This window comes from Solea solea, chromosome 11, assembly GCF_958295425.1.
Source record: "Solea solea chromosome 11, fSolSol10.1, whole genome shotgun sequence".
Lineage (NCBI taxonomy): Eukaryota > Metazoa > Chordata > Actinopteri > Pleuronectiformes > Soleidae > Solea > Solea solea.
In genome coordinates this window covers 21,165,097-21,187,919 of record NC_081144.1, presented here as the reverse complement: position 1 = coordinate 21,187,919, position 22,823 = coordinate 21,165,097, and the positions used below count along the sequence as shown (strand labels likewise).

Sequence of the window (22,823 nt, the reverse complement as noted above, 5' to 3'; positions counted from 1 at the left end):
TATAGTATGTCGTCCAAAATGAGACAAAAAAGTCATAGTATAGTACGTCGTCCAAAATGAGACAAAACAGTCATAGTATAGTATGTCGTCCAAAATGAGACAAAAATGTCATAGTATAGTATGTCGTCCAAAATGACCAAAAAAATGTCGTCCAAAATCAGTCGAAAAGGTCATAGTATAGTATGTCGTCCAAAATCAGTCAAAAAAGTCATAGTATAGTATGTCGTCCAAAATGAGACAAAAAAGTCATAGTATATAGTATGTCGTCCAAAATCAGTCAAAAAAGTCATAGTATAGTAAGTCGTCCAAAATGAGACGAAAAAGTCATAGTATAGTATGTCGTCCAAAATGAGACAAAAAAGTCATAGTATAGTATGTCGTCCAAAATGAGACAAAAAAGTCGTAGTATAGTATGTCGTCCAAAATCAGTCAAAAAAGTCATAGTATAGTATGTCATCCAAAATGAGACAAAACAGTCATAGTATAGTATGTCGTCCAAAATGAGACAAAAATGTCATAGTATAGTATGTCGTCCAAAATGAGACAAAAATGTCATAGTATAGTATGTCGTCCAAAATCTCCCAAAAAAGTCATAGTATAGTATGTTGTCCAAAATCTCCCAAAAAAGTCATAGTATAGTATGTCGTCCAAAATTAGACAAAAAAGTCATAGTATAGTATGTCGTCCAAAATGAGACAAAAAAGTCATAGTATAGTACGTCGTCCAAAATGAGACAAAAATGTCATAGTATAGTATGTCCTCCAAAATCAGTAAAAAAAGTCTTAGTATAGTATGTCGTCCAAAATGAGACAAAAATGTCATAGTATAGTATGTCCTCCAAAATCAGTAAAAAAAGTCTTAGTATAGTATGCCTATGGGGCGCAGGGTACAGCCGGTGATCTGCATCAGCGTACCAGAATGAGTGTGCCCTGTAGAGCGCCACCATCAGCCTCCTCTTAAAGTGAATTGCTAAACAAATCATTTCAAATGAAGAGATGTTTGGAAAATTGATTAAAACTTGTTTTTTATGCCCGTTATTGTAAACATATACACATAAGAATGAACTCAAAGGGAAAATTGTGTAACTTTGTCAAGGGACCCAAAAGAAATCTGTGTGCAGACTTTGGGAACCACTGCTCTAGATTAGCGATAGCAATCAGAAAGTCAAGCTGTGAAACACATATTTTCATATACTGTATCAGTAAAATTGTTAAAAAAAAAAAAGCTACATGGTACTTGAATGTATTTGTTTCCAACACTGACTTTTGTGTGACTTTGCTCAGTGGAGAGCTTCCTCTGTCATCAGCACAGGAATATAAATAACTTTATGCGATGAGAAAAAAAACAATTCAAAAATAGCACACTCTGCTTCTGCTGTACGGGGTTTTTTTATTTGTAGAAACTTCAAGGGTAACCAGCCAATCAGTCAATCAATCACATCAGTGAGTGTACTTCACTTAACACATTCACAGTTTTGTGACACAAGTAAACAGGTGCATGAGATTCACTTCAACTGTGCTCTGTTCACCCCTTCACCAACGACAACGTGGACATTTCTGCAGGAAAAGGCTGGAGATGATCGCCATGTGGGCACTTGAGATGGAAACACAGCGAGTCTCTTTCCCAAGAGCAAGCCACTGACTTGTTATTTGTTTTCTGTGTTTTCCAGAAGGAAAAAAAAAAAAAAGGAAATTAAAAGGTAAAGACACATTATTTTGTGCAGCATATCATCAAGCCAGCGAGAAGAAAAACACACTGAGGGTGTGATTGTTTTCCCCCAGTTTCAGTTTCCTGTAGATAATGGCTTAGAACACACCCTCCTACACAGGAGGCCATTTCATGATTTTTACCCTGCCCTCCGTGGAAATACGACTAGGATAAAATGGTGCGATGATGATACAAAAATGTAAGGCTTGAATAAAAGAAGCAGTCACTCGTAAAAAAACACAGATATTGCACCTTTCAAACAGGAAGAAAAACATGGTTTTAAGAGCAGACCTGACTGACATACACGAAATAGTTAATATGGATGAGACGGTGCTGTTTCCGACTTGTCTTCACATGCCCCGGACAAAACTGTTTACACTGATACTGTAACTCCTGGACATGTCACGTTTTAAAGTTGTTCCTGACAAGAAATTGACTAAACACAAACATGACAGGTCCTGATTTAGTGAAATGCTGCCAATTTATCCAGGGTGGATTAATGGAACGTGCTCCAGCGCAAAGGCCTTTGTGGAGACTGGAAACTGTTGCAGTGAAGCACAGAATTTGGACAGTTTTCTGCAGACTGACGCTGCCTCCGAGGGTTCATGTGTCAGCTTTGAATGAAAATAGTCCCCACATATAATAAGCTACGGTCTGTTATTTGTTTCTGAAATCCTCTTTCACATTCTGAGAACCAATCAATAAATAAAACTGTCTGAGGACAGAAAAGAGGAAAGACTCTTGACAATACTATAATAAACATGACCCATACTTTCAGTCAGACCACACGACGCGATTTGATGTCACTGACCGCGTGGGCAGGGAGCGACTGGAAACCTGAGCTGAAAAAGAACTAGAGAGTGGAGGATTACACAAGTCCACAGCACCAAGTTAACAACCCCCTTGTATTCTATCATGGGCTAAATACAGACACTGATAAATGGTTTCAAGGCATGTCTTTTTAAAAGATATCAAGATATCCAAACCACTCATTCTTTTGCCATACGGTCCCTAAGGTATGAGCTGCTTTTAATGACTCTTTCTTTTAAATGTATCCTCGCCAAAGGAGGCGACATTTTAGAGCCGTGTGATCCTGTGATTTTTTTGCTTCAGGTTATCATACTGAGATGTACACCACTGAAGACAAAAAACAGACGTTAGCGAGCGATCAAATCCCGTTACACGTTACACGTCAAAAGTTCTACTTCGGGCAACTATTGGTGCTTTTCATTATACAGACTCAACTTTTTATGTTTGAACAACTTTTTTTTTTATTGGCTTTTCCATTAGGGCTAATACCGGGTACCTGGTGCTTTTTTTGGTACCTGCTGCGCTGATACTAATGTGATGTCAGAGAGTGTCGTCACTGGAAGAGTCATGAGCGCGATGTCCGGCACAAGAATCAAACCAAACAATGCCAATCTGTAGATCATTAAAAGACTTAAACATCCTGAAAACATGCATTCATCTCCAAGAGGACATTTCTAAAAATCTGGTGTATTTGAGACAACACAACTTGTTGCCATAATACTTAGGGGTAGTGTATTTTATTTCGACAAATACCCCGTCGTGAATGATACACACTGGGCCTCTAAATGTGCTGATTTTGTTTCACGACACGTGCATCTGTGCAACAGTGCCCTTCAAATCCCTAAATTCTATTATTTTCTTTCTGTGTGAATGTGCTTCAATGTCCAAATGCTCAACAGTCTGGACCATATTTGCTGTGGAAATCAAAGAAGGGCGAAGTATTGTTTTGAAACTTTGACCTGAAACAGATCCAACTGGGACTGGAACGAGAACCAGAGTCATCTAAACACATGCGGCAGAAGAAATAAATATGTTTCCTCCCAAAATAAGAAAGTAGGACGACAACGGCAGCTGCATAAGATGGTAAGTGTTGTTCATGCACTTCAGCGAGTTTCGTGTTTCCTGTACAGGCCTTCGAAAATGAAAACTTGTGTAATCCAGTACTAACCGTAAAGGAAACTGACAAAGCTAAAATCTCAACGAACAAAAAACGGAGTCAGTTAATGGAGTTCAAAAGTAGATTTCCCTTCTAAGACCGTTCCCCCTTAAACCCTGGGAAATACTTATTCATCATTTATCACTGGAAGTTTTACTCAAATCTCATGCTCCCCTACAACGGAGCCAGATCCTTAACATTCTGCTGAGTCACTCAAACCACACTTTCTGTTTTGCCTGTAATTAGTACAGATTTAGTTCTTTTACAAAACCTTGCTGCAAAACCTTTCTTTTGGGAATTTACAGCCCTGGAAAAACATTTTTTTTTTTTGTCATTTACTATATATTATAAACAAAATTTGAGCCATTTCATATGCAAGTCAAATCTCCCGTTTTTTCCCTGAAACCACTTGCTGTTTTTTTCTTTCAGACACAGAACGAGACAACGGTCTGAGTCACTAATTAGGTTGCATCATTTAACATACTTTCATGAAATTATGGACTAAACACTGACTCCCGTCAGCAGTTTTAAGCGGAATTTTGCAAGTCTGGTCCCTTTTTTTCGCCTTTTTCTCTACAGCGCTCCCCCTACAGTTTGGGAGCAGTTTGGCCCAATCTCGCAACAACAAGCCATTTAACCATCACAATGACTCAGAAGCTGTTAAATTAGGTTCTACTTTCTACACCCTCTTCTTCCTACGTCACCCACAATGCAACTCATCCATTCAAAGGCTGATGTAGCAGAGGGTTTTATGTTGCTTTTTCATGAACAATGAATCCGTTTGTCACGAGCAGATCTTCCCGCTCATTAATAAACACTTTTTCCTACATTAACGTCTGCGCTATTAGCATAAACGCAGCGACATGTGCTGAACGGGGTCGTTCAGTGCAGCGGAAGATTACTGGATGTGGATTAACCCCTTGGTGTTCCTGCCTTCATGCTAACAAGGGGAGCTCAGAGCAGGACTAATGCAGGGCTGGACCCGGCCCTGACCACAGCTATGCAGTTGTTTGTTCAGCCTACCTGCCCAGAGCTAAATACAGACAGTGATAGAGGGGCGACGGTGACACATTTTTCACTGCAGGATTTCCTATAAGAGATATAAAGATAGTGTCAAAGAAAGCTCTGGATCTATTCGCCACGGGTTTGATAAGAAAAGTGTATCATATGGTAAAGTATAGAGGTGCTCGGAAGATTTCGATTTGGCATCAGTTTATGTGCAAAAGCCAAGACAGCGAGTGACTTTCCGTACAAGTCAATATTTACTAGGAAAGAAAAAAAAACTCCTCATAATTCAATTCATTTTCACAAAATGAGGAGCACCAGATCCACACGGTTCCATAATAAATACTTCATGCTCTGACACACATAAATTAAGGCCTTACAGAGAGATTGTGCTGTAGGTGCTTTGAAACGGTGTGCTGTGTTCAGGTTCACAGTCGGCACATTCACCGTCTCCGCCAGCGAGAGAGGAGAACCCGCTCCTCTGAGGTGAATGTATGGCACGGGGGTGGTGGGGGATGGGGGTGGGGGGGAAGCCATAGGAAACCTTTTTAACTGTGGATTGCAGCACAGCAAAGTTAAGTAAGGCACATTACAACGACTCCACAGCCACGGACACACAAAAACTACCAAGTCAAAGAAAGATTTGCTCAATTTGACGACCTAACATCTAGGCAAGAAAAAGAAAACAAAAAAGTAAATAAAAAAATAAATACTGAATTCTAACTAAAGATACAGCCCTGATGGAAAGGGCTTGTCGACAAGTTAATGTATTAAACTGCACTTTCAAAATACACTGTCTGGATTCTGCTCTGCTAAACATCAACAAGACACTGGCAGTAAATGTGACATATTCTTGGTCAATTTCAGCACAAACTGTGTCTTTTTTCCCTCCCAGTAAGAAATTCACTTCCATTTACCAGAGAATTGAATCGTGTTCGTTCTCTGTAGTCTTTTTTTTGGGGGGAGGGGGAGTAGTAGTGAGGAGTCTGTGATAGACCACAAAGTGCAAAGACATCATTGCTGAAATGAGATGTGATCCATTCATGGCACTAATGACTGTCCTTCATTCTCTGCCAATCACCGAGTCCTGAGATACTCTGGTGTGGAGTAGTTGAAGAGCAGGAAGTCCATGCGATACAGGTTGAACAGTTTCTTTTGATAGAAAGGACTGATTTGCTTAAAAAAGCGTGCGGCCATGTTTCCGTCTGTCCTGGTACTCTTTCCAGATGTTGGAAATTCAAGCGTCCCCTCCACTCCGGCTAACCTGAGCACAGCCTGAGCGTCCGGCTCCAGAGTCTCGTACTTGCCCACTACATCGTAGTGGATCAGACATGGATGGCAGAGGGAGTGCACGCGTTCCCAGTGCTCGTTCAAAGGCTCCTCCCGCTGGGTCCGAGGATCCACGAGATACTGGACGAACTCGTGGAAAGAAACGTTGTCCCCTTTCTGCAGTGCTTCGGGCTCCGGGTTGGGCCGATGCCGGCGGATGATCTTGGTTCCGTAGCGCTTGTGGAAAGCGGTGTTGTAGCGGCGCGTGAACTTGTTCCGGTAGGCGGACACCAAACGCTCGAAGGGCTCCCGCACGAAGATGAATTTGAGGTAGCTGCGAAGGCGTTGGTTGATCTCTGGGACCGAGAACTCGGAAAGTGTGCGGAGGTTGCCGGCTACGTGCGCCTCGTTGGCAGGGATGGCGAGGGGGTCGGTATAGCGTCCGTCACTGGTGAGGACCATGAGGACACGCTTCCAGTTTGTGCAGGCCACCTGAAAATCATAGAAGCAGGGTGGAGTTCTTTCAAACTTCTTTTTTTTCTTTGCAGCTTCAGTATTAGCAGTTAAAAACCAAGTTAAACATGATTCTCAATTCAATATCAATTATTATCTCAATAGAATGCATTACATGAACACATATAACAAAGTGAATGTTTTACTAAAATGAGAAATGATTCTGTTTAACAAGTGTTTATCGTTATCTGGTTTCTTTAACTTTCACTCAAGAGCAAAAAAACAGTCTTCAAGTATCTAAGATCAAAAATCTGTATTGCTATAATCTTTATGGCCATTTTGCTATTTTAAAATATTAAAAAGGTTTGATGACTTCTAGGTCTAGGACCTCACTTCAGCATTGTTCTTTGACCATTGCTGGGAGTTTGAATGGGCGTAAATGATACACTTCTCCCATTTTTCTCTCATACAAGTCTGTGAGCTGTGCTTTAAAGAGACTTTCATAGCTTCTTTTAAGCAGACGTATGAATGAGCCGTATATTTTGGCTTGGAGGTGACGACGACGGTTCTGGTTAACTTAGACGAGAATGAGTGCTGTTTTAGGCTCAAACTGTAACTACAATAACTATATTCCAGTTGTAATTAGAAATCCGACCTGTACCTCCACCTCCCTCACGTCCCCTGCCTTCCCTCACATGGTCTGAAAAGCACTCTAGTTTCGAATTCCAGCTGCACCTCCTCATGTAAGGGTAACCAACCTTGGGCACGTAGCAGTAAATAAGGCTGTGTTTATCATCCACAATGAGGTGTTTGAGATCCTCAGGCGAGAGCACCCGGCGCTTCCTCGTGTGGCTCAGACACGCCTGCTCCAACAGCTCCCTGCGGCCTTGGAGGGACCTCTGAGCTGCCGACAGCTCCAGCTGCTTGTGATGAGGACGATGTAGTGTGGATAAAAAGAGAACCAAAGAAACAGAAAAATAGCCTTATCAAATTGAAACAAAGAGGCCATAAATCCTTTCAACACCTACTCTGGTCTCTGCTGACTTTTTTCTTACGACAGCCAAATGTATACTCCACCGTGTTGCATGCTAAACCTAAGTGAAAACCCCTGTTTGACAGATTCTATCTGGTCAGCCATACACTGTATGACGACAGGCATCATTAGATAACTACTGTTGCGTTTACTGTCACACTCAGAGTTCATGTCCTACAGCTGCAAAACCGAGAAATTCTGAATTAGTGCTACATTTTTTTCCCCTTCCAATGTCAACATCTGCTCCCCAGGAAATTTAATATTTGAGTTTAACATTTCATTTCTCATCTCTTTTAAACGTTTCTTTTGTGTACAAAGCAGATAAACATGATATAACATGTTAATTAGTGAGCTTTGCAGGTGGAAGGCAGAGTTTGTTACCTCAGGCCAGCTGTTTCTCTCCTGTATTGAGTTTCTAGCATGACTGCTACGCCAGGATTTACTGGCAAAAAGCAATCACAGGCTACAAATAAGAGAGATGCACTTCAGATAAGAAACAAAGGGTTACAAGCATATTTCCCCCAAACTTCAAATATGTCATTAATGTGGATAAACCAGTGCAGAACAGCGTCTTCAAATGCAGCCAAACTTCAAGAATGAAAATCATTCAGTCAGACCACAAAGAAGACAACCAGGATCTGGAGCCAGAAAACCCACTCAGTGAAAATAAGAATATATTCTGCAGGGATTGTGACATTATAAAACTGGTAGACGCTTCATAGCATAGCATGAACGTTGTTGAACTACAGACAAATACATGTGCAGTATGGGGTTTGCACATTTGGACATTTGGACATTTGCACAAATAATTATATCCAAGCCCCTCTCGGATCAACAACACAGAAATATTCCCTTGATGTTCCAGGTTGTGAATGACAATCTATAGTCAATATAATATAATCAATATATACCTTTTTAGACCTAACCTAGCACAGCTTCTAACGGACACGTTCACCAACCCAAAAATGTATAATAAAGGGTCCACGGTAACCTTTATCTAATAAACTGAGTTTATTTAACAGTTCACAGTCACTACCTGTGCATAACCATGTTAATTTCCCCGAGGGAACCTCCCAAAGGGATTAATAAAGTCGTCTGTCTGTCTGTATGTCTGTCTGTCTGTCTAACCTGAACGCAACAGGAATTTGTCTGTTTTGTGTCCAAACCTTATTCAGTTAAAGGGAGCTGCATTGACTTTGTGTCACCCTGTCCATTTGTTAACATCGTTACTGCGAGTTTTCCCTGATTACAGACACGTGCGGTTTAAATGAAATGTCAATATGCTCATAACATTAAAATATATATGGTGCTACACAGGTACTCAAGCTTATGTGGTCGATCTTTTTCTCTTTATTTGATTGGTCACAACAGTGTAAAAGGAGGAAATAAAGAGGACACGCAGCAAATGGCATGTGACCTCTCCTGATCCAAACTTGAATAGCAATTGAAAGAGAATCTGCATCAATATATGCAAGCATGTCCATGCAGAAACCAAAACCTGGTCCTAACTTGGCACAACCTCATTTCTAAGGAACTGGCGACGTTTAGGACTAAGATTGGACTTGTGGTTATGTTAAGGTTAGGGTTAGGCATTAACTGATTATGTGTGTGTGTGTGTGTGTGTGTGTGTGTGTGTGTGCTCTCACCTGGTCTCCATTGTAGAGTGTCTGCAGTGGACTTCTCCTGCTTTTCCCTGGTCTGCTGTCAGTCTTCACACCGGGCTCTACAATCCAACAGGAGAAGATTTAAACCCACTTTAATCTCAGCTCTGCAGCAAAGACCATTTCATAATGTGTTTGAAAGTGTTCGTTTTATTTAACATATCTCAGTTCTGGTGTATTCTGTGCGTTACATGCCAACAAAGACGTTTTCACCATGGTCGCTTTGTTGAACTGATCACAATTGATTTAAATGTGAAAACCTGAGTGTTACTTTGCATAAACCCAGTGTTTGTCATTGTCACTGTGTGAACCTGAACTGCACCAGTACTGAATCTGAATCCAACTTGTATTGCAATACAATTGTGACATTGTATTGTTACCGTGGTTACTGCATGTGTTCTGTGTAAACAGACATGTGCCGCGTAAGTGGCTGTCAATAAAACATGACGATAAAGTTAGCAAGTGTGATCGACCTCAGCCCGAATATAATTTCAAATATTCGTCTGAACCTGATCCAACAGGCTCATATATCCATGCTTCAATGTCTATTACAAAATTCAGCAGTCTTATTTGTTCCTCTACAGTTTCATAATGACGAAATGACTATTTTTACACTCCTCGTAATCTTATCAGAGCAAAAAAAATTCTCCAACAAGAGTTACTGGAAGAGTCAGAACCCTTCCAGCACTTCTCTGCCTTGGTCATGACGTGATCCTTATAATAAACCCTCCTACTTTTCGCCTATAGAATGAAAAGAAACAGAGTGTTCCTTCCAGACTCTTGTGTAACTTATCCATAAGCTACACAAAGGTCTCCTCCTCCTTTCGGTCTCTATCTAATCCAGTTGCAGCCTTTCTTTATTTTTAATTTGGCTTGTAAGTCATGACTGTAGGACACCATACAAAACAAAACACCCATTACTTCACATGAAACAAGTAAATCAGAATAAATATGCATCTAATTAGCTTTGGGGCTAACTACTAAAGGCTCTGCTGGATTGAAGAAGTGACAAACGTCTGGATGCAGACCTTGTTGTATATTCTCTATCCTCCCTCCCCCAGCCTCTACAAACACATCTGTCCTCTCCTTCTCACTCCCACTCCCATCCCCCTTCTCTCCAGAAACTATTGGTGTCTGCAGCTTACAGGCAATAACAGTGATTTGTTTTGCACATGTGGCTTACTTTACATCCCAACACAAAGCTGGAGCAGCGAGATGGGGGGGGGGGGGCTCTTTAATGTAGATATATTCACAGGGGGGGGGACTATAATGGAAGGATGAGGAAACACCATCATATGGAAAGAATATCATCTGCCGCTGTGAGGCAAGGTGATGAAATGTCCCATGAAAGGACTGGAATCCAGACGGAGACACAGGCTGCTTGTGTGTCTCCTCTTTCTGCTGAGCTGGCATCAAGCAAACACAGTACAGACATTATAGCACCAGAAACTATACTGTCATCAGTGTTGAGAATAATCGTTTGGCCAATATTCAATACTGTTACCTTTGTTTTTCTGATATTTTCTGGCAGAAACACAAAAAAAAAATCTGCACCATAAAAACTTCCTTCACACCATCAAACTTGAGTGTCTATCGATACTGATATTATTCCTATACAGTCATTTTAGACCATTTATGAACTATGAAGCTGTTAACAACACATTTGTGCTGAGTCCTTTCAAAGACATCATTCTCCAACTGTGCAACAGATATAGCGTCTGCTAAATGACATGTAATGTAATATAATGTAATGATACCGATACTGACCGATACTGATTCCCATCCCTATTAGAAATGTATGAAATTCACTTTCAATTTAGCCTCTTACTTGAGTACTTACTCAACCAGAAAAATGTTTTCACTAGGGCTGCAACTAACAATTTCATAATAAATTAATCTGCCCGTTATTTTTGTGATTAATTCATTAATTTTTGGGTCAATAAAATGTTAGAAAAGTTTGAAAAATCATTGATTGGTGTTTCCCAAACCAAATGTCTCGTTTTTTCCACAAAAAATATTAATTTCTAATGATTTCTGAGCTAAACAGAGGAAAGAAACCATAAAATATTCTCATTTAAGAAGCTGATAAATCAGAGAGCTTGTTTTTTCAGTATATGTAGCACAAATAGCTGTCTGTTTCAGCTCATGTCATCTTATTTGTGTAATTTTAAAGGCTGACGACAGTCAACAAGTTGAATGTACCGCAGATAAATTGATGCATGCCTACCATAAACCTCAGTGTGGATTTAGCGTCAAGCTCTAAATCATGACAGAAGAAGAAGAAACCAAGAAAGGGGAACAATCACCACACTGGTGAGTCAGTAAATAAAGAGGATCTGAGATAGACAGTGAGACTGAGACTGTTGTCCTACAGCCTAACTGTCCCTCTTCTGCGTGAGCACACATGAATCACCAAAAATCCTCAACTTCCTGCAAATAAGTCTGCGCCACATCATCTGAACACACAGAGATAGTCATCTAAACCCTGCTGGACCGTGCTCAAAGCCTTCACTTGATGGGTTTGAAATCCACTTCTTAGGCTGCACCAGGTATAGAGGGAGGTACACTGTATTTATATATGCTACAAATCACAGCAGCTAAGGGGACAGAAACACAAGAACCGTACACAGGAGGAGGAGGTTTCTTGCTCAACGACACTATCATTTATATCTGATGCACCAAAGACCTTAGCAAACTCAAGATGCTTCCTCAGGAAACTGGAAAGTAGGTCAAGAGTCTCTGTTCATATCACAGGTTTAAAGTGATGGTTTTCAAGTGTAAACACTACATTATGGGCTAGAAACATTACAAAAAGAATGTCATCCACAATGATATCTCAAGATGACGAAGGGAACAGAGGTGAGCCGTGGTCAAAAATCACCTGAAGTCACCATGACTGAAGTCACGTGCTTCTCTTTGGAGAGTATTAAGAGTATTGTGTGATTTTCTTCATGTTTATGTCCTATAAATATGTCACGATGAGTTAGTAGCTTCCTTTAAATCAAATTGTAAAATGTACTTTTATCGTTCCCCTTTTCAGCTTTCGAAAAACTCTTTTGAAAATGTTAAACCTATTTTTATGGGTGGTTATGAATGTTTGAGTGTTTTTACTCCTCTGTTCTTTTACTACTCCTGTTTCTTTTTTTCATTTTAGCTTTGAACTGTGAAGCCTTATGTAACTTTGGAGAACTGCTATACAAATGAAGATGTTCTAAAACTGGTACAAGGGTTTCTGAATGTTGCTTTGTTTTAGTCGTCGGCAAAACGTTCAACTATGGAAACACTCATTTAAAAAAAAAATAAAAATAAAAAAACACAGGGAAATCCAACCAGCGAGAGCATGTCAAGTGTGAATTCACATCCTCTCTGGAGTTTGATCTGTACAGTTTGATTCTCTGAAGAAGAGAAAGTCATGATGTTGGTACTTTCCAAGCAGTAGCAGTCTTTGGAAAATCACCACATGACAATATTCTGTTTAAGCCAGCTCTTAGAAATTCCAAAAAGGAAGAATAAAAAGTTTTGGTACTTTTTGCCTCTTTTTACAAGTGTTGTGAGTCAAGGGACAGTAATGAAGATCCACTTGACAAAAATATCCTCTGATTAGACCTCTACCACTACCAGATTGTCAAGGTTTATAATGAAATATCACAGAATTTACTCAGTCAACTGCCACATTTTGTTTTCTAGGTTCATAAACATTGTCATCATCATCTCAGGTTTTAAGTGCTGATTTATGACAAAATACCTAAACACAAATAGCATTCCTATGAGCTTTAGCTCGATTGTAAAGGAGTGGGGCTTGAATCAGGGTTTATAGAAGATGTTACTTCTTGCCCTGGTTTGAAGAGAGAAATACGTTCTGACATTTATAGATCTGTAACTCGATAAAGTTTTCAATAAAAGCCAAGTAATTCATCTTCCTGAACCTTTCGCTTGAAGCTCAAGAGTGTAAAGCTAAAGGTCTCTAGGTCTAGACATCAGCCACCTGAGTTTCTCTTCCATTAGCTGTGGATAAAAAAGGTACAACTTAGGACCAAACTTTTTTTACCCTTTATAGTCCACACAAGTTTGTACCTAAACTCACATAATCAGTGATTTCGTTTCAGACACGTACTCTTCTCTCCTTTCTATCATCATTAACCGCATGTTTGTGTATATCGTGTGCTATCACATTTACCAGAAAACCACTACTTCCTCTCAAGGAAGTGAGACAACTGAGTGTTGATGAAGAGCACAGGAGGCCTCAGTCTAAAACATTCACAAACAGGCCCATTTTAAACCTGAGTCTAAATGCATGTTTTAAAGTCTTAAATCATGTGATGTTATATTCCCTGACAAACAATAGTCCATTAAGACTGGCATCGTTATAAACAGACAGCACTCACTTATGACTAATCAGTTGACATAAATACATTGATGTTGAAAATTAAAACAATTTTGTTTACTAAAAATGTGCCTCTGTCAGTCCAATATAACAAAACTTTGAAGGGCTTTAAGAGCTGTCTCAGTCCCGAGCTGCTGGTGAATGAACTCTTCTTTTGAAAAACATCCTCATTACATTTAAAGGCAGAGAGGATCATGTGACATCTATACTGTAAAACTGCACTTAATTGCGTCTGAGAGGAAGCTCCGTCTTTATGACGGCCATGTGGTGGAAGTTTCCATGAGATGAAACAAAACCACCATGTAAATTGCTTTGATGGAGGTAAGAAAAAGTCTTGTTTCACAATATGACTGAAAATGACATCAAAGAGAAAATAGAAGGACACAAATGACACAACAGACGTCACAGGGCTAGTGGGAGAACCTCGACACCACACTTCTTGTGTTGGTTTGACATGATATGCCTTCATTTTTAAGACTAACACCATTCTGATCTCATGAGCTGCAGATGGTGGTGATTGGGACAAAAGTTTGGGTAACTTTGCCTTCAGTGCATCATGGGAAAAGCACTTCCTTCTCATACCTTCCTGATGTTAACGTACAGTATTCTTTAAAATGGGATTGAAAAACATGCCTGCAAAATTGATTTATGGGGTAATTATCATGTCAACCAGGTCATTCCTCATGTCAAAAAACATGTCACACATCAAGTTGACTGAGCTCTCTCCAAACCATTAAAGGTTTTAGTTTGACTTTGACTTCCTTTAGGTTAGACTTCAGGGTAGAGGGGCCCCCCTAAGTGGGTGAGGCCCTAACATACTTGGGTTATTATTCACAATTGTGTAAACACAGCAAAAATGTACAGGGCTGAGATTAGAGAAGCGAAAAGGGGATTAAATGACACCAGAATATTACGTTTTAGCTGGGCAAAACATGCTTCATTTTGACCAATATACACTTCTGACAGTTATTATCATTACTGCTGGTTAAGTATGGCTTGATACCACTTCACAAACTTGAGTATCTACAGATACTGTTACCAATTTCAGTCCAACAGAGTCCTCTTTCACCTTTAAACATGCTCTCACAGCTCTAATGATCTCTGCTGCATAGCTGACTTGTGTATCCCTTACTCAAATTCAGGTCACGATGTTGGTGATGCATGTCTCTCTTCACAACCTGGGCTTAGTAGAGCATTTATGGGCTATTTAGTATTTTTGCATCATATCAGACTTGACATTTGTCTTTTTCCCCATATCATTCAGTGATGTTGACCAGTATTTTACTGATACAAAACTGAATAAGTCAAGAAGCTACCAAGAGATTCACTTAACATTTGTGTTAGATGTTCTGGAAAATGTCCTGATTGACTTGTGTGGACATTTGCTTTTTCACATTCAGTGCAGCCCCTCCAGACAATTTCAGGAACAAGTCCTGACTTCAGTGCATGTGTGAAAGCAGCTTCACTCAGTCGACCCAGCTGTGCCTATTTCCTGAAGTATGCTGTCCTACAGGACTGTGTGGCGCCCTTATACCTAAAACAACAGAGACCCTGCAAAGCATTAAAGATGCAACGGATAGATCGCAGCTTGGCTCCGACAGAAGAAGTGACAATCAGAACCAGTGCTACTGGTGTAACACAACGAGTAAGATCAGAGGCAGAGGCAGACCAGACTATGAAGCACGGAACCACAACATCATCTTCAACTACTTAAAAAAAAACCTGCAGCTCTTCGGCTTTTGTCATTTCATATAAATCCACTTATGCCTTGGTGCTTTCTCTTTATGAAAAACATCCATACTGTTGGTGAAGCCAGAGGGTTTAGAGATCTTCAAGAAAAAGCATGTTTGGTACATACTGTCCATCACACAGCATGAGACAGGACAAACAGCCTGCAATGGGAGTACGTTGTGTAGAGTATGAGCTGAAGACACTTAAAAACAACAAAACAGTCTCTTTTTGTTCAAATGGCTTTGAAAGTGCGTGCATTCATGCCCATATAGTACGGGAGTACTTCAAAAAGTTTTTCGGCTTCACCCGGAATACGTCACAGGACATGTTTGTGGCACCCTTTGTGGCAGAAGGACACATCTTGAGGCTCCAGCTATTTCTATGACTTTATCCTCACTCTGAAAATGGCGACCACACAAGTGACAGAAGTCAGATATCAGGTGTGTAAAGTGCATGGGGCAAGCGTTTAAACATTTCAGCGTGTTTAAACGCTTCCACCGTCATGTCAGTTATTTTGGTTTCCCTTTTCACCTGCTGATGTTCACTTGCAAACATAAACATTTTAGTTTTTGTGGAAAGTAATGTTAGGCTTTATATTATACAGTTGTGCTAGAAAATGAGAGTTACGCCCCATGTTTCCGGGTGAGGCCGAGAGTTTATTGAAGCGCTGCGGTAGTAACACTGATGTGTTCAATTAAAGGATTATGATGTGTATAATAATGGTATGAATATGGGTGAGCAAGTATGTATTTGTGTAAATACATGCCTTCAATGACAAAGATCACAGTGTGTGTTTGTGTGCCTACAGTAGGATTAGCTGTGACTCCGTGTGTGGGCACAAGAAAGAAAAAAAAAAATCAGAGCAGGCCTTGATGTTACATCTGCTAGAGTTTGTGATGTGCCAGAGAAACCGCCACAGCACTAGTGATGTCTCGTGAAAAACAAACCTCAGAAACCTGCCAGTCATCTTGGTCAGTTGATTTTTCACAACTCAACTGAGATTTGATCAGTATGTGACAGCAGTTGTGTCAACACTAAAGAAATCAGAAGCACTGCCACTAAATGTGTTATTTGAGTCTGCAGGCAGTTTGGCGTGTTGATAAGACAGAGCTGGGAATATGTCACAAAAGGTTTCCCACCCTATTACATTATGAAGTGATGCACAGCTGCCTACCAAAGTGGAAGTGTCAAAGTGTCAAAGTGTGAACGTAAAGCATACACCATGAACAGAAAGTAAAAAAGAGAAGTAAGACTTTCTGAGTGCACTGTACGATTCTGGACTCAAAATCCGAAAAGGCCTCAGACACGGTACAAAATGCTGGATTGGGCACTGGCAAGTACATAAAACCTGCGCACCAATCCACTAACATGTCTTTAAAGTGTGTCAGTTACACCCAGATACAACTATAATCTTCCTTTCCCAGAAATCAAGTCATCTTCATTGCTCCAAATCAGCAGTTGCACCACTCTGTCTGCTGGTGAATACTATTTTTGGAATAGCAAAGAGCAAGTGATTTCTGGTAGTGTTTCATTAGCCAGAGTCAACTTTATTATTAGTAGTATTATTATCATTATTATATATATATGTCACACTAGTGAAGTGGCATGGCAACATATAACACATGCAAGATGCAAAAAATATTCAATATTTTATTCAAAACTGTGTCTGCAAACTGAGCGGTTTTAAAAGGAATTGCTTTTTAGTCCAAGTTCAGATGTCAGAGTCAATATCGGCAAGGAAAGACAGTTTATTACAAAATTCTAAATTTCGGAGATAATATCCTAGGATTTAGTGCTAAAGGGGAGATGATAGAAAACAATTTCCTGTGTGAAACTCCGAGCGTGGATTCAATTCAGTCCTGTAAACGCCGACAACTTCTACCCCATCCTTCTGTGCACCGCCCTTCGACAAAGTCGCTTGCCATAGTAACGCGAGCGTAAACTCATCCGACATACACACAATGACACCATGCCACAGCACTGCTGAGTCAACGTGACCACATAAAAGACACTGAGGAAAAAGAAAGTGGGCGTGCATCTCTATTTTTGTTCAAATTATGATGTATCTAATAAGAGAGGCTGAGTAGGAAACGGCACATGTTAGAGAGATGTCCTCGACATTTTTTCCTCCTCATTTGTGAGAGCATTTTGTGGGTGCAGTGGGTCTGTAGTTTAAAATTGAAGATAGGGAATATTTTTGGGGTCTTAAAATACCTCTACAGTATAATGAACAGAAGGCATACAAATATAAAAAATGTGAGCCGTTTGCTCCCTCCATGACTAAAGCTCCAAATAAGGAAACATCTGAACTTCCTTAATTTTATAATTACCACAATAAATCTAATGAGTATAAAGCAACACAATGGACTGGATTAGTTTCATGTTCGTTTCCTGAGAGTCAAACCCTGGGAGTTTGGCACAGGAAGCGTGACAATGGCGGCACAACAATAATATGCACTGTGTAGGCTGAGTGTCCGGTATTAAACAGTGGGCTTAATTGGAGGATGTGGTTCTGTACGCCAAATGGATCGGAAGTATGCTGGGGCATTTAAAAAAAGTAGATCTACACTGAACGTGCTGTCATTTATTTATTTACATGGGGGGTCAAACTGAGATCAAAAAACAGAAGAGGAACAGAAGAACAATGGGTGAGTGATCCTGTCACAGAGATGACATGTTTTGACAGGAATAGAGACAAGCCATGATTTGCTGTATTCTTTCAAAAGGCGAAAAGATTTACGACACAAGCACAAATAAACACTTAAAACGCAGACTTTAAGAAAAGTCTGTCAACACGCGAACTACAACAGTCCACACATGGTTCAGACAGAAACAACTGTGTGTGGGTGAGGTTTCAGTTTCATATGATGTTTTTCTCAACTGCTAAGTTGACAGATGTCATTTAATGAAGTTTATGGCTATGACTTAGTCATTTCTCCTCAGAAGAAAGAGAGAGAAGGAAAAAAAACGACCAAACTAAAATACAACACGTGTGATGTGTTGGTTGTGTCAGAGCAGGTCGTCCAGTAAACAATCAATACAATTTGAATTCCTGCCAAACCGGAGCCAAATATGAAACTAGGTCGATTTCTCAGTACAACAGAAAATCTGAGAGTGATGATACCATGTGGAAGAGATGGTGAGACTGGAGCAGGTGCAGTGGTCAGAGTTTAAGAGGAAGAGGGTGACACAGATCTCTAAATAAAAGGATGACACGCTTACAAAAGAAAAACGTGTGCAGTGACAGGTTTCCATTAAGGGTGGGCAGGAGCAGAGAGGGTGAATGTCGGTAGGTTGTAAAAATATAGAAATAAACAAAACATTCTCAAGGTAATATTATGTGTTGGGTTCTACAAATAAACCACCAGATCATGTCTAATATCCATATCGTGACATGACACAAGATATTGTCTTAGATTGTGGATATCGTGATAAGATACCTGTGATGATTTTCCTGCTTTTACAGGCTGTTTTGATAATTATGACATTTATTTTAGGGAAGTTACATGATGTAACTTCCTGGCGGTTACACATTTTTATAAACAAATGAACTGACGATTGGTCGTTAACAGTTTTGATAATAAATATTCATAGTTTGTATTTTTTGCACAAAATGTTGTTTGCTGAAATTCTATTTTAAAAAGGCTACCTCATAACACACTAATTATTTGTATTATAGCAGAATTCTACCATATTTATAGGTAATTTCATTGTTTCTAACACACGTAAAATATCCCTCATTTAACATTAAAAAGCCAAAGAAATAAACCAGGTACTATCTGAAATGAAATAACTGTATTTTCTCTCTCCTTGAGCACAAAAATCTCAAAACGTTATTCACGAGTCAAGAGAAACAACCTGTGCGCAGCTTTATATGTCGGGATGTTGCCTAAAAATAGATATTGTTTATACGTCATAATGCCAGTCCTAAAACCCACCACTATAATTATGGCTTAATAATCCATGAGACTTTCCTAGTCTTTAAAACAGAGAAGTTTGGAAATACTGTTGCTTTCATCTTAGTCTGAATCTAAACTGGGTGTGTTTTAGTCTGGACTGGTAAAAACCTTTTGGAAATTACCTACACCAGAGATGTGGTGTAGGTAGGCTTTTAACCCCACTCTGACTAGATACACAGTAATTAAGGAAGCTGTATGCTTTGCCGTTGTGAACTCGTCTTCTCTGATGTGGGTTACATGGTTACTGAAAGACAAGCCTCAACAGGTCGGGCAATGAGCCTACAGTACATGCAGAGGGGGGGATCAATGGTGTGTTTCTTAAAGATTTCTACATATGTTTAGCATTTGGTGGCTAACTGCTGTGGTTCTGAACATGTGGCTGCAAAATTCAGGAGAAAACTATCGATGTAGTGAGGCTTTTTTTCCCTAAAAGATATCTCATTCCTGATGATTTTATTTCCTATATGACACATCTGATTTAGTATATGCTGCGATGTGCATGTTCCCCCCTTATTGCGTAAAATCCTCATGAGTATACTGTGCAGAGTTCTGAATATTTTTCCATTTCAGCAAAAGCTCAGAGTGACCCCCACGCGGCATCATTCTCCTGGTTTTTTTTTTTTTTTAGCCAACCACATAAAAACACCTTTTCTGTAAAAGAAAAAGATGAACACTTTGCATGTGTGGCCAGCGCATATCCATCACCGTCTTCCCCCTGACTGAGCCCTGACTTTTCTCCCTGCAAGGCTGCAGTCCCCTGGGGGCCAATCTGTCTTTCAGTGTCCAGAATGGGCTGAGCCCGGGGAAACAAAGGGAGAGGAGAGGTAAGAGGAGGAGAGCAGGGCTACGAGCAGAGGAATGCAGGAGGTCGAGGGGTGGGGGTTTTCAAAACATTCCACTGTTCACAGTGAGCTTATTCATACCTAATTTCATTCACATTTCATTATGTCTGTGCGCATGCCCACACCTTCATGCAGGTACACGAACACATACACACACATATGCCAATGCTGCTCTGTCAACCAAAATAAATGATGCGCCGCCCTCACAATGTAAAAGCCAAACTGCTGCCTAAAATGTGTTTGCAAGGCCACTACACTACATTATATAGTACCACATTTTATGGTAACCATGTAACATTCATCAATTATTAATCAATTACTAAATGAATCTTAATTTTGACAATTGATTCATCCTTTTTTTAAGACTGAAAACAAGCATCCTTGATTTGCTTTGTGGACACAACAAGACCTTTGAAAACGTCACCGTCCTACATTTGTTTAATGTAATATCAAATAGGGCGCTGCAAAATATATCGAAAATGTAACGTCACCATGAAATCGTCATGCACAATATGCAAATCGCAATAAGATATATTCACGTTGCAAAGACTGCTTGAGCAGCGATTTCCTCCACATAAACGAAAATATCAGGAACCTTTTTCATGGAACTTAAAGTTCCTGCAGATCACTGTGTTACCACGGTGAGAGACCAGGGAATGTAGATTGTTCCTAGTGCTAATTTTTGCTCCTATATGAATGTCGCTAAACTAATTTTGTTGGTTTGGCTTTATTTTATAATTTTCTCCCAAAATGGCAGCCTAACACACTTAACATATCCCCTCCATAGAGCAATATCCTCATACCCCAACTACTTAAGCAGAGAAAGAGGCAGAGAGAGAGAGAGAGTTGGATTTAAATTTTGTATACATCTACAAACTTAACTTTTCTCAGATTTTTTTTGTGCTTCATTTCAGCAATCCTTCTTGTAAGGGATGTTGTTATCTAGAGAAGCATAGAAGGGGAGCATTCAAATTCAATAAAAACCGGTTCTTTCCAAGTTGCATTTCATTTGTACAGAGTCTGCATTGTCCACTCACTGTTTGGATCCATATTTGCCTAAGCCAACCCAACATAAAATGAAATATTAGTTTATCATTTATCATACTGTCATCACAATTATCAACGACTTTATCGAATATTGCTTGTTTTCCTGACATCATACAGCCCTAATATCGAGTTATTATTAAATAATAATGTTTTCACTGAAGTGAACAAATGACACATTGTGCCTCCACAAAGATGAAGTTTAAGCTACCGTGTTTTCTACATACTGTACCTGAGACTGGACCCCTATAGTTTCACTGTCTTTGTTCATACTGCACTATTTTTTTCAAAAAAAAGAGCCGATGTGGCATTTAAAAACACACCATTGAAATAATAATATTTCAAAACGATCAATACGTTCTTTTGTCAAAAGGCTACGAGTGCTTTTCTCACCTGGCTTGGTGATGCTCTGGAAGTAAAGCACGAGGACCAGAAGCGAGCCGAGGCACATCGCCAGGAACAAGCGTCCTCCTCTGGGCATCCTCATCCTGAAGCCCCGCTCTGCTGGCGGAGCCCCCGACCCCTCGTCGCTGCTTCAACCCGGTTCATACGGGACAACTCAGCCGAGGATGCGAACCACTCCAAAGATGAATGACCATATTTATTGACAGCGGCGGAAACTTAATGTACAGGCAGCCAAATCCAGGATTTCCACACAGTTGACGTTGACGACAGTGGGACTTGAATCCAGAGCCGCCTGATGGGGTCTTCTTCGCCAGGTTTTTACGGTAAAGTTAACTCACTAATAATGACACATTAAGTAATGTCACCTTAGCTAAAATTTTAAAAAATGTTTTATGATGTGACACGCCTCTAAGCAAGATACAAATCTGTCACTATACAGATATCGTATCGCCTCGTTTCAGCTGTTACTCGCTTCAATACGACACCGTGTTTGTCGAAGCCACACTAACTTCTCCTCCGCCAAAAATGGACGGGGCACCATGTCATGACGTCACAGCTACTCTGCTTCACTGGCTGCTGTGCTGACTTCAGGTGACGTCGGACAAACTGGGACAGAGTGAGAAAGTCGGATTTTCCATGTGAAGCGAATGCTGTTGTTAGCAGGTGTTTGTCTCTTTGTGATATATATATACACATGTGTGTATTAAGACACACTCAAAAAGTTTCACTTAAGAACAAAAGCTACCGAGCCCCCTTTACTGTATGTTTTAGTTAAATTCCGCTGCTCGACTCACATGAACACATTTGCTTACTGGGAGTACTTGAAGGCAGCAATATAGTGCAACGACAGGTAAATAACGCTGGTAATAAGACTTTCTGATGTTAATGAGAAAACACGTAAAAATGTGGAGCCGCGTAAAATTTTATGAATAAACACTAAGGGAATAATTATGCAATTAAAAATACTGCATATACATCAACTTAACACACAAGGGTTGTTTTTAATGCAGTTAATTCACATTAAAGTAAATGTTCTCTATGTGGTTTAGTACAGCTGTCTCTCGTCTTCTATAGCAGACATTCACATTTTATTCTTTAAATTAAGAATGCCTACAAGATAAAACATTCCAGTGGCCTCTTATGTATTTGCAAAGGAATAATTTGATGTCATGAACTATTGAACTATGAACTATTTCATATTACAAATTGAAAATAAAAATGTAAAATATATATATTATATGCCTATAGAATCAGAAAACTTTACGGAACCAATGCAATTTGCCACATTTTACCAGTAATATGCTGCTATGTGTCATAAGGACTGTGTATGGTCCTCATATTTCTCATATGTGGCTCTAGCATAC

The 22,823-nt window shown here is 39.9% G+C and overlaps 1 protein-coding gene across 2 annotated transcripts; it reads right to left on the bottom strand.

The window, feature by feature from the left end:
- Positions 1-1,369: 1,369 nt before the first annotated feature.
- LOC131468777 (carbohydrate sulfotransferase 11-like) lies at positions 1,370-22,048 on the bottom strand. 2 transcript variants are annotated; one of them, XM_058643361.1, is made up of 4 exons: positions 21,448-22,048; positions 9,080-9,156; positions 7,159-7,320; positions 1,370-6,439 (listed from the first exon to the last, which is right to left on the bottom strand). In XM_058643361.1, exons 1-4 carry the CDS (start codon positions 21,539-21,541, stop codon positions 5,756-5,758), a joined length of 1,017 nt encoding a protein of 338 aa, XP_058499344.1. In that variant the 5' UTR covers positions 21,542-22,048; the 3' UTR covers positions 1,370-5,755. The 2 variants fall into 2 exon arrangements, with proteins under 2 accessions (XP_058499344.1, XP_058499343.1); XM_058643360.1 differs by having other exon boundaries at positions 7,159-7,323; positions 21,448-22,047.
- Positions 22,049-22,823: the final 775 nt, after the last annotated feature.